General features: G+C 39.2%; 1 protein-coding gene across 1 annotated transcript in view; it reads left to right on the forward strand.

Moving 5' to 3' along the window:
• Nucleotides 1–13287, forward strand: part of BMP5 (bone morphogenetic protein 5) — a 55985-nt gene that overhangs the window by 19354 nt on the left and 23344 nt on the right. Inside the window, exons 2-3 of the mRNA XM_068402656.1 lie at nucleotides 4321–4513; nucleotides 11566–11714. Coding sequence (XP_068258757.1) covers nucleotides 4321–4513; nucleotides 11566–11714 — 342 coding nt within the window. The remainder of the gene's footprint in view (nucleotides 1–4320; nucleotides 4514–11565; nucleotides 11715–13287) is intronic.

The following is a 13287-nucleotide window of genomic DNA, read 5'->3' on the forward strand; positions in this document are numbered from 1 at the left end:
CAGAGTCAAACAGTGAAATTCAGTGAGATTAGTGTAAATGGCTCCTTATAGTTACACCCTCTGTAAGACCCTCTGTTTTGCGTTGACATGTATATTTAGTAGTTAAAGAGTGATGTGAATCCAGTTAGGATCCTGGGATCTTACACTGTAAACAGCTTATTACAACATATCTTTGGTTTGTTCCCTGGTTTGCCAAGCAGCTTTCACTTTCCCTATGTGTCACCACATACCAACCTCTTCAGGGAAAGCAAAGTACATGTCAGTGGGGAGCTAATTACTAATGAAAGAGAACGTCTAATAGTCCCTCATGCACTATGACCTAAGCTCCTTGCTAGTACTTCTTATATTTTTTAAGCTCAGTCACCAGTTAATCAGACATTTATAGCTGAATTGGTAAAAAACCTGTTACTTATTATATTGTCCATCCATATATGTGCTTTGTATTTTTTTTCCAGAAGACAAATACTTTTGTTAATGAAAATTAGTACATGATATTTTCTCTTGCTGTAAAAGATGACCTCTTTTCCAAAGTATCTTTTCGGTGTAAATTTGCCTTCCTTCTTCTTAGAGTTGGGCTTAGTGTTAATACAGTACAAATATTTCATCAGTTTGCCACATGGGTGGAAAATATCATTCTTTCCCATCTTACACACAGGTGTTTGTGATATTCCCCTGAGTCACTATTTGTCTGATGTAACCATAGTGCTGAATATATTAGTTTCAGGTGGTATAAAAATAGCATTTAATAAAGTTGATGCTAAGAATCCTGATCAATGAGAGCAAATGAAGAATTTTGTTCTAATCAGCATTAACTGTAATATTTCAGTTAGTTTTATTTAGAAAAATTATATTCCTTCAATGGTTAAAAAAGGACTTCCTGATTTTCTGGTCAACCGGTTTTTAGATGCTGTGATCGGTCCCACAGAGATGCATTTTGGCAGATGAACTGAGCAGAGCTGGAATGACATGAAACCGCTCTGGAAGAACTGAACACTTAAAAATCTTAACCTGTATTTTTCAGGCTGCCAGTGTTGAAAAGCTCTCGCATGTGAAATACAAATATTTGAGCCACAGTACCCCCCCACACACACTTCATGCCATTTCAGCAGGGTAAATGTCCTGAGAGATACCCTAATGAGCTTTCACAGTCTTCCCTGACAAGGCATTTATTAGATCAAGACTTGTGTATTATTTTTGGTATAAAAACTCTCAATATCATTAGATAACATTTTGCTTTTATAACTTGGCTATTGGTCTAGTTATTAGTCAATATTGCAACATCACAGCCACTCCTTTTTTTCAGTCTACTATGTAATGCGAGATCTTAACTTGTCTAAATCTGTAAAAATTGTTTTTATGTTTTGTACGTTGGCTGATGAAAATCTGCAGTTTGAGATTCTGGTTTTGTTGTGGAGAGAGGGACGTCCCTGGACTCAGGGTTTTCCCCTGGACTCAGTGCCTGCTTCCTACAGCCCTTCATTTCTGCAGGCTGTTGCTACTCCCAAGTCCTGGTCTGCCTGTAAATGCTGTCTCAACCCAAGGAAGTTTTGAACTTGTGTCCCTTTCAGATGGCAGTACTGTCTCTTCCTTGGGTATACATGGAAACACCGATAAGTACTATCTGTGTGAGCTGTAATAATTCTGGGCCGGTCAGGAAGCGGCTATCAGTGTCCTTTCAGCAGTTGTGAGTGGTCCTGAGAAAACCCCACTGATGCTACCTCAGGGTATTGTAGAGGTTTCTGTCCAAACTATAACATATAGGGAGAGAGCTGCTGTTTCCAAACCAATGTTACTAATCAGAAGGCACTTGTAAGAAACTAGACAAAAGGAAACCTCAAACACAAATAAAAATGAAGCAGGCCAAGAGTACTGGCATATAAACCTTTTATTCAGCGTCTTATTCTCCAGTGCTTACTCACAGTGAGTAGTGCTTAGTTACCCACACATGCTGATAAATACTTGTTGAGGAAATACTAACCAGAGATATCAGAAAGGGTTGCTACATTAAGTCTGCCTTTAATATAGTTTTCATGTAAAGGTTATTGACATATCTGTTCAACATTAGCTTCAAAATGCTGAGTTATAACCTTAGAAACTTGCAGCAGACTCTTTGCACCAGAAAAATCTTCCCCGGTTCAGTGCATTTGCATATGCTAATCTCTGCCAAGTTCTCTCCAAAATGAAAGGCTTTACATGGACATTAAAAAAAAAAAAAAAAGGCAAACAAATGCCAAACCTCAAGTCAGATCTCTGTATATATCTCCCAGTTTAGAATGGGGCAGTGGAGCTGCTAAATAGTCTGTATCCTGTTTCTCTTCAGTAGCAGCCCATTCATCTTCAGGTACAGAGCAGCCAGTTTACATGCTTCTGCCTCTTCTCTGCTTTACTTTTTCTACATAGTGTACGAAGGCAAACCTATGTAAGATAAATACACACTTGAGCCAAGGAAACCTCACAGTTAGTAGGCAATTTTCCTTTTGTCAGCCAGGAGAAAGTTCATTTTCACTGAAGATGAAGTGTTCTTATAGCCTATATATTGTATTTTCGGTGGTTCTCAAGGCAATAGAGATTTGTACATTTAAAAAAAAATATGCTAATGAAAGCAAGGATAGTTTACATTTTTGAAAGGGTGAAAGGGAAGTGCATTGTAAGGGACTACCTACATGGCCACAGGTGAATTAACTAGTAACTACTGCCCTGAAAATAATGTCAATACTTTTCCTTCAATAGCTTTCACTTCAATATGTCTGTAACTGTACCCTTATATGGCAAGCCCAAAACATATTTTTTTATTTTAGTGCATTTCTATTTTGCACGACCACATATACATTATAATAATACACATATGCAGGTTTATATATAAATATTTATATATATTTATACTCATATACAAACACATACGCATTGCGTATGTAGACAAAATTGCATAAGTGTACACATATATATGAGCATATAAGTATAAATGTACATATATATTGTAATTATATACACATTTTATTATTTATACATGTAATATTTAGTAATCTAAATATGCACTTTTTCAGAACTGACATTGTTCCTTCCTCAGATCCAAGGACTGTTAATATTAAAACGCAATAAAAGAGCAGGGATTATAGGAGGGGGCATTTAGTGGACTTGGGTGCGGTCATAAATATTTAGCCGGTTATCCAAACCAAATCCCGGCTCTGAGCATTTTAGGCTTTGTTCACCGTCAGTAAAGCAAAGCACCTATCTCATGAGGCAGGTGGAACTTCTCCAGAAGTGAGAAGTTTGTTCTTCTCACAGAGAACAGCTACTTCACAGGTCAATGATACATTGCACACTGTGGCAGTGGAAAACATGGCTCATTTTCCTTTCCACATCTATAAAATCTGAAGTATTAATCCCATGAGATGGTCATCAGCCAGTACTGTGGCCTGTAGGTTCCCTTGCCACATCAAAACACATATTCCATTGCAAAAGTTGCTCCTAACTCAGAGTCAGAACTGCAGCAGACAGTGGAATTAGCCCCAAATCAGTTGTAAACTCAAATAAACTAAAATCCTGTTTACTCCCCCTCAGAATTCTGTGCAATCTTGAACTAAGCAATGATGAGGTTAACTTTTTCATTTTAAATTGTGGCAGTGCCAGAAGCAGTGGTAGCTGCACCTGCCCACCTACAGCACATTTGAGGGGACTTCTCAGTCCAGGAGCGGTGCTCCCTTTGCCACGGGGGTGCCAGAACCACTCAGCCCTCATTCATGGCTCCTTCTTCTGACCACTGGCAAGATGATGCTTATGCCGTTAGAGTACAACATGTGTTAATTTATATGATGTAACTGCTTCTTAAATATATCGTTGTCACAGTTCAATTCAGCACCACTTCAGAATTTATTACGTTAAGTGGAAATGAGCAGCATTCCTCTCATCTGCCTGGTTATTAGTGGCAATTAGTGTTTTCCAGAGTCAGCTATGGCTCTGACATTACTACTGCTGTGCTTATGACTACACTGAAGTCCTAAATCCTTTCACAGCTTTTAGTTTGTCCATATTTCTAGTTACTTTACAACATGCCCTCTTTCAGCTTTTTTTGATATTCTTTCCACTCCAGCTTCTGGAATTTGTATAAAAGCCACTGAGGTTTTTTTTTCTTTTGAACTGAAGACACTGGGCTGGTGGAATTTCCTTTAACTGGAAGTATGTCTGGGCTTGTGGTTTTATTATTTGCACAGTTTTATGTTGTGCTGTTTGTTTACTCCCCAGCACAGGGAACGCTCCATTAATCATGGGAAACAGGCATTCGTTTCACCTCTTTAATTTACATTCAACTCTTTCTCACAGTTGAAAGGGACAAGGACTTCTCCCACCAGCGACGGCACTACAAAGAGTTTCGCTTTGACCTTACTCAAATCCCGCACGGAGAGGCAGTGACAGCAGCTGAATTCCGGATATACAAGGACCGAAGCAACAGCCGCTTTGAGAATGAAACAATTCAGATTAGTGTATATCAGATCATCAAGGAGTACCCAAACAGGTACCATGTTGGCATGAACGTATCGTGTGTTGAATAACTTCTCATGTTTCTGTCTTAAGTAGGGAGACAACAGCTGATCGTAAGCGTACCCTCGGTAAGGCATCATTGCTATCGCTGCGGTTTGTGCAATACTGGTTCCTAGCAATGACAACAAATACTGAGCAAGAATAAAACTTATCTATCTTCAATGTAATTTATTCCAGGCTTATGGAGAGTTATATATCCAATCTCACCAAAAAAATCAGCCCATGCACAGAAAGGGTTAGGGTTCGTGTTCTCAGTGAGCAAATGGTGGGGTTGTATGCACAGTTTAAGCATCTGGATTTGGGAAATGCACCATTTGCTGACACTGAGGTACTACCAGCCAAGATTCATTTAGCTCCTTAAAGTCAGATAGATGATTCAACTTTGCTTATATTTGAAGGAGCATGTTTTTTTATATGTGTTTTCATGTTCTGCTGAATAGAATTAAAACAGTCATGCACTGACTTTAAGATGACATATGCACACTTAACACATGCTGCTCACCATGACTGAAAATTAAAACAAATATGACGTTACACATGAGCAAATCTCTGAATCTGAGTTTGCAGAGCTCTGTGTGTGACATATTTCCAAGTCTTTGCAAGACCCGGATAAACTACCAGATTTCACCAGGCAAAGTAGTTAAGCCTCATCCAATCTGGCTTTAAATACTGCCAGGGAGGGGGCATCCACAACTTCTCTGGGCAACCTATGCCAGTGTCTCACTACCCTCACAGTAAAGAATGTCTTCCTAATATCTAATCTAAATCTACCCTCTTTCAGTTTAAAACTGTTCCCTCTCGTCCTATCACTCCATGCCCTTGTAAAAAGCCCCTCTCCAGCTTTCCTGTAGGCCCCCTTTCAGGTACTGGAAGGCTGTTATAAGGTCTCCCCAGAGCCTTCTCTTCTCCAGGCTGAACAAGCCCAAGTCTCTCAGCCTGTCTTCATAGGAGAGGTGCTCCAACCCTCTCATCATCTTCATGGCCCTCCTCTGGACTCGTTCCAACAGCTCCATGTCCTTCTTATGTTGGGGGCCCCAGAGCTGGATGCAGTACTCCAGGTGGGGTCTCACGAGAGCGGAGTAGAGGGGCAGAATCACCTCCCTCGACCTACTGGCCACGCTGCTTTTGATGCAGCCCAGGATATGATTTGCCTTCTGGGCTGCAAGCGCACATTGCTGGCTCATGTTGAGCTTCTCATCAACCATCACCCCCAAGACCTTCTCCTCAGGGCTGCTCTCGACCCATTCTCCTCCCAGCCTGTATTTGTGCTTGGGATTGCCCCGACCCACATGCAGGACCTTGCACCTGGCCTTGTTGAACTTCATGTGGTTTGCAAAGGCCCATCTCTCAAGCCTGTCAAGGTCCCTCTGGATGGCATCCCTTCCCTCCAGCATGTCGACCACACTGCACAGCTTGGTGTCATAGGCAAACTTGCTGAGGGCGCACTCAATCCCACTGTCCATGTTGCCGACAAAGATGTTACACAGGACCGGTTTCAATACCGACCCCTGAGGAACGCCAGTTGTCACTGGTGTCCACTTGGACATTGAGAAATTGACCGTAACTCTTTGAGTGTGACCATCCAGACAATTCTTTATCCACCGAGTGGTCCATCCATCAAGTCCATGTCTCTCCAATTTAGAGACAAGGATGCCATGCAGGACAGTGTCAAATGCTTTGCACAAGTCCAGGTAGATGACATCAGTTGCTCTTCCCCTATCCATCAGTGCTGTAACCCTGTTGTAGAAGGCCACCAAATTTGTCAGACATGATTTGCCCTTGGTGAAGCCCTGTTGGCTGTCACCAATCACCTCCTTGATTTCTGTGTGCCTCAGTATAGTTTCCAGGAGGATCTGCTCCATGATCTTGCCAGGCATAGAGGTGAGACTGACTGGCCTGTAGTTCCCTGGGTCTTCTTTTTTTTTCCCTTCTTGAAGATGGGGGTTATGTTTCCCCTTTTCCAGTCAGTATGCCTCTGAAAAAAGCTACATAGACCCAAAATTTGGGTTTTGAAAGTAAATTGTTTTATGTCTTTTCTCAGAAAAGTGGACAAAAAAAAAAGGTTTTTTTTAGACAAACAAAACTCTCCCTCATCTTGGAACAGATAAAACGTTTCTATCATGGGCCTGTTTAGCAAAAGCAAAGAAAATGGCAGCCTAATCTTGCAGAGTATTCTGGAGGAAAAAATGCCCCATCACCAGTTAGCTCGAAGGCTGGGCCAGAGTTCAAATATCTTTTCTGCTCACAGAAACTTGAGCTTGTACCTTTCAGGTGAGATATCTGAACGTCAAGTTCTATAACTTTCATGGCTATAAACAGGGAGTCATTTTATACCAATGGAGCAGAAGCAACAGGAGGGAAAGCACTCATCCTTCCAGAATACTTTCTTAGTAAATTTGGGCAGCAACAGAACAGTGCAGGATTTCTTTTTACCCCTGTCTTCAGCTTGCAAAATTTCTTTTGACGTAGGTTCTAAAATAAACTTCTTGGAGGAAGAAATGAAACGGGAAGGAAAAAAACATATCTTTTTAAAGAGCATAAGTCAAGGCTAGGGTGATGAAAGCTCTTCACCTGCAAACTCAACAGATTTTTTTTTTAAGAACTAATGGGAAAAGTTAGTTTTTCTAATCTATTTGATGTTTTCTTTTTTTTTCTTTTTTAAAATATTTTCCCAGTAAGTGGTTTCTATGCTATTTTAGAGAAAGCAAAACTGCTTACTACTCTGAAGCAAGATCACACTTTAATATTTTCTGACTTGTTAAAATGGCAACTGTCTCTGTGAAACCATTAAAGAATGCTCTTGATTTCTTTCAGTACATAAACATAAACTTATAAAAGTTTTATTTTTCCATTTATAAACATAAATCCCCATGTCCTCTGATGGAAGCATGGTGCTGGAAAGGGGAACATGAAACTATATACCACTCATTTGATTTCACCAGTATAACTACAGAAACTTCACGTGTAGATTGTTTCCCTCCTATTGTTGATTTTGCCAGTCTCTACTCATATATGGAGTATATAGAGGCAAAAGCCTCTGTGGGACAGGATGGGAGACGACCACAAGTTCTCCACTGTTCGAATTAGAAACAAAGAACTTTTCCCACCTGCTGCTTGATACCTCCAGACAGAAAAGCTCCCAAGAATATTTTATGGCTTTTTTTTTTTTTTTTTGCAATATAGCCACAGCTTTTGCTTTGGAGCCCAGACTTCATCAGTGTTATTCTTGACTTTGTCACCTCAGGTTTGTCCTACATACGTACATGAGATATTAGGTGCAAAATTTTCAGAAGCTGCAACTGCAAAATGTGAGGGTGAGAGAACTGTGAGGGTGGTGAGACACTGGAACAGGTTGCCCAGAGAAGTTGTGGATGCCCCCTCCCTGGAAGTATTCAAGGCCAGGCTGGATGAGGCTTTGAGCAACCTGGTGTAGTGGAAGGTGTCCTGTCCATGGCAGGGGTTTGGAACTAGATGATCTTTAAGGTCTCTTCCAACCCAAACCATTCTATGATTCTGTGATTCTGTGATGTCCCACACTCCTTACTCATGCCATACCACAGGAAAACTGCTGGGTTTGACCCTGCTTCTCCACCCTTCTTTGCTTTGAATGGGAAACATGGGTGTCTGACAGGGCTCTGGAATCCCAAATGCAGTCCTGTTGTGCTTTGAGACAAGGAGTAGTCACGGTTTAGGATTTCTGAGTTGCAGACTAAGGATTATGTTGTAGTCTCGGACATTTTTCTGTATCTGTGGCAGCATGGCCGCTGAAGTGTGTGTCTATTGAATTTGCTCAGAGTTTGCTGAAATTACAGTCTTTGGGATTGAAGTTTTCTGTTTGTTCTAAGGAAGCGTATAAAGCACAGCCCATGGCAAGGCAAATTTTCCTACGCAGCCCTGCCAATGTACTCCTACCCGGATCTTTTCTCATGAGGAAAGTAATGCAGTCCAACAGGCCAAATCCTTGTTGATGATCTGGTGGCAGCTAGCCACTAATTTAACTAAACCCCAAGGATTCTTCCTGCATTAGGGAATCCTCAAGGGGCATTAAGGTACTAAAGCAGCCTTCTTGAATGAGGCAAGAGGTGAAGCAGCATTACGGGGATGGCCTATTACATAGTAAACGTGATTTGATCTGGTTGAAAACTTTGCTGGGTTTCAAGGAACATATAGATGGTTTATTCCACCTTTACTTCATTAAGTGACCCAGGAGACTTGGAGCTTCTTAGACGTTCTGCTTGAAGCCTCTTTGCTGAAATTCTCGACCGTGGTAGCATTTCTGCTGTAGACAACTGGCCGTTTGGGACCAGACTGAGATCACTAAACTTAAACAGCCCCCATAAAGGTAAAACCAATCAGCTGTATTCTGCCTGAATGTGTTCACTGTTGCATTTCAGGCTATTTACGACATAATGCTTTACTTTTTTATTATGTGTTGTGGGCTATTTTTTAAATAGAAATATTTTTTAAAATTAGAGCCAGAATTTGCAGCTGTTTTTCATTTTAAATGGGATTGTTTTTTTTCTTTTCACAGAATAAAGGAGAATTTTAAAATTAAAAATGTCACAAATTGTGATGAGAAGTTTGAGTGAATGACACCAGCTAATGGGAGAATCCTGATCCCAGAGTTCTCACTGCTTTCTCAGGGTTCAGGTTTTCACCCTGTGTTTGTATAAATTATGAAAAAAAATCTTTGAATTTCTGTAGTAAATTGTTGATATGTGGGCTAAATCATTAGCATTGGTCTGGAGACATTTTCTCTGTTCCAATATGTGTTCTTGCGAATCAGTTCTAGTTTTCTCTAGTTACCCACATCTAATTTTTGGTTCATTTGCTGAGTTAATGGGTAAGAACAATCTGCCTCTTTGAGTCTATTACGTTAGCCACATCATTATGCTTGTAGGAAGGCAGAGAAGAAGATTGACATATCAATGCCAAAGACAGTTTGGTGTGAGCTTCTGCTGCAGTACAAAATAATAAAGTCACACTGAGGAGAGATCCATAGGCGAAATTTGTCCTTTCTAGGGATTTCTGGACTGTACTATTAGTAGTGCCCTGTTCTGATTTGGCATATGAGACATTGTGCATCCTGACTTTTGAGAACATGTATCAGTCACAGCAAAGTTTGACGCTGACAGAATCTATATGGGAAAATGATTGTGTATTCTGTCAGGAGAAAAGACACATGTGAAATCACAGCACTGTGATATTGTGATACTTTATATTCCAAACAATTTTATAGTTTTCTATTAAATCTACTGAGCGATACAAGAAATATTTATAAACATCTTAAAGACTGTCACATTCAGAATTAAACCTTTCAGCTTTAAAGTTCTGATAAAACTGCTTATTAGAAAAAACCATTGGTATTTAAGACTCCAGAGAGTACTATTTATGAGCTTGTGGTACGTTGTTAATTTGTTCAGTGCTAGCATAGCAGGTCAGGCTCTTTTGAATTGCAAGACTGTTTTCATGTTAGCTCCAGAGGGAGAATGTATGTTTTCTCCTTGTGTGGTCATTAGCACAGTTCTATTACAATGGAAGTGATAAGAGCCCAGCAAAAGATTATCCTTCAACAGAAGAAAAAAAGGTGACTTGGAAGAAACCCCTTCCAATTTTATTTTTTTTATTAAAAAAACCCTCCTTTATAATTTCTGAGCTCTTTAGCCTGATTCTGCAGATGTTTCTCACATGTAAGTAAACATATGCTTGTCATAGCTCATTTGGTCTTATTTTCCTGAGTGTTAAACAACCACAGTTTCAAGCACTACACGAGATGTTTTTTTCAGTATTAGACCTTCTAGGTGCATTTACAGTGTTTAGTCTAGATAAGCCAGTAACTTCCTATGATGTCGTTGTGATTAAGCAACATAAGAATACAGTGACAGGACCATCATAATTTTAAATCCACTTTTTATACACAAAGCCTGTTATTTCTCTCTATTTTACCTCTTTAAGCATATATTCCTGCTGTCTGTAAGGTAACAATAGGATTCCAAGGTCTGCGTAAGCCAAGTCTGTCTTTAGTTGACTTGGACAGTCAAAATTTAGAATAAAATATTTTTTCTTATATATTATTGTTTTGATTACTATTTACGGCAGAAAAGAAATAAGTTTCTATAACTATAGATTTAGGTTTAGAAGGCTAAATGCTGAAAACAGTTTTTAATAATGCATGCTGTTTTGTAGAAGCATGTAAAACGAAACTGATGAGAGTTAAATATCTTGGGTTTAGTGTGGTCATTGTAGTAAATTATTTGTAATACAGATGTGGTTCTGGAACCAATTGTGTCAGGAGATACGTGAAAACAGAACAAATAAACGATCCATGCTAAACATTTAGTAACATGATTATATTAACTCCCCTGAGCAGCCCTTCTGAATTACTGGAAGATTTCATGGGAACAAATTTGAGGATATACCAGAGAACTGAGGGCTAAAATGTAATAATTACATTATTGAATAGATATATAATTTCTACTTTGATATAGAGACTTATTTTCTAAACATCTGTACTAATATGAAACTGTCTGAACTGTCATCTATTCATGTTTTTTCACATGATATAGCTGCTGTCATATGTTATTAATAACGGATTTTTTTAGCAACACTGTGCCTTTGAATTTTAGTTGGAATTGGAACGTGATTTTGACATTTTTTGTCTTGTACATTGAATAGTTTATAAAAGTTAATCTTCCTGAGACATTCTAGTACTGAAAGATGAATAGTTTACACACAGCCTCAATTATATATTCTGTGTATTTATATCAGGAAGCTGGATTTTTCAGATTTTCCAGAGCTGTAGTTTTCACATGCTGAGGCTCATTTCAGAAAGGTCTCTCAGGGAAAATACCTGTATTATACTTAACAATTCCATGTTAGCTACAGCACATGCTGTACCGTGTCGTGATGAGGATATGTCAAAGGTTTATTCATTTGGACGCCAGGAAGTTATTGTCAGCAAGGAAATTAAGGACAAAAAAAAGAATAATATTTGAACGCCTTAACTCTCTATTTTCTTTAACTTAGGGACGCAGACTTGTTCCTGTTAGACACAAGAAAGGCTCAAGCTTCTGATGTGGGCTGGTTTGTGTTTGACATTACTGTGACCAGCAATCACTGGGTGATTAATCCACAGAACAATCTGGGCTTGCAACTCTGCGCTGAAACCGGGGACGGTAAGATCGTAACTGTAGATCGTAATGCCGAATATACCCTTGTCGTCTCTTGCTGGAAACCTTTTCTGGACGGGTGTTTTTTAACTTGACTGGGTGACAATTCACTGAGAGTTTATAAGCAAAGAACACAAGTCTTATCCTGCCATAGCTATAGTCTGCCAGCTTTCTATTATTCTTAATTCTGTAGAATATGGCAATTATAAAGCTAACTGAGTCAAGTTAAATTAAATAAAGTTTGGGATAAAAGCTCCTACATACAAAATGAAGTTCCATTTTAATGTTCTTCCACCGATAATTACATTCAGAGAACTCAAGCAGATTTGCAGAATTTTTATTTTAGAAAGTTTCTAAAGATCTTTCTGGGCTGAAGCATGGAGAGAGGTACAAAAAAACCTCAGGACAGTTCATGGGGTACCTCATAACCATGGGAATTAAGTTGGAGAAGGGTTAACAATAGGGCAATGTGGGAATTGGTTGAAAAAAAATTAATTTCAAAACTTTTTTATCTTGAAATAGGTTAAAAATATGAAGTCTTGAAAAATCTGATTAGCTGAAAATTAGAAAGAACGCTATCAAAACCGAAGTCAGAGCTGTGGGTTTTTTAGTACAAATTTACTAGTCTGCTACATTATTCACAGCTGTGCTCTTCATTAAAAAGTGAAAATGCATCTCAATGCAAAATAATATTTTTAGAAGAAATGTTCTTTACTTAGACTTCTTTAGAAACTAATAAAAAGAGACTTATATACGTTTTTTTCTGTGATGGTTCACTTAATCCGTACTTCTTTACAATCAAACTTTCAGATTTAGCTCTTTCTTGTCAAAAAGCTTTTTATGTCAGAGGTCAAGGGATCTATGATGCCAGTTAATCTAAACCTTAACTGACATAATGTTAATGAGTAGCAGAAGAAACCCTGGTGTAAGGATTAATATTTTTTTCTTCTTTATTTGTTCTGGCTACATTTTCTCATTGTTTTTGATCTGAATTCTGCCTCAGGCTCAGCTGGGCTTTGAATAAAGCCTCTCATACTTTTTCAGCAAGTGCTCTGGCTGCTGGAAAGTTAGGCAAAAACTGTCCTCCTTTAGGTATGATGCTTAAAAAGGGAGTTGGCAGCCTTGAACCAGAGTGAATGGCCATTACACCTAATATTGCCTATATAGTCAGTGGAAAAGGGAAGCAGCAATGCAGAGTAGACCACATTGTTGCTGCGTTCAACCAGCCTTCAAAGGCACCGCACCTGAGCTCGAGCTTTAAGGGGAGCGGCTCTGTTAGGCAGCTTGGTTTTGTGAGGCCATTTTTAAGCCCTTAAAATTCTGGAGAGGTGACACCTCAGTCAGGCATCCAAATTAGGTGGACTGGCTTCTGGCCAGCTTTCCTGCTCCAGAATAAACTCCATCCTTGACTTTTTTTTCCAGGAGATTCAAATACAGAAATTCTTGAAAATTAAATATCCATGAAAGGCATTCATTAAGAAACCCTGGAACCAGCAATTTGTTGGTTCTAGCCTCAAAATTATATCCGTTCAGTAAACAGCAGGAAAGTTTGTATGGGTAAAAGGAAACCTTTAGCTTG

The sequence above is a fragment of the Nyctibius grandis genome, chromosome 1 (genome assembly GCF_013368605.1).
Source record: "Nyctibius grandis isolate bNycGra1 chromosome 1, bNycGra1.pri, whole genome shotgun sequence".
In the NCBI taxonomy this organism is placed as follows: domain Eukaryota; kingdom Metazoa; phylum Chordata; class Aves; order Nyctibiiformes; family Nyctibiidae; genus Nyctibius; species Nyctibius grandis.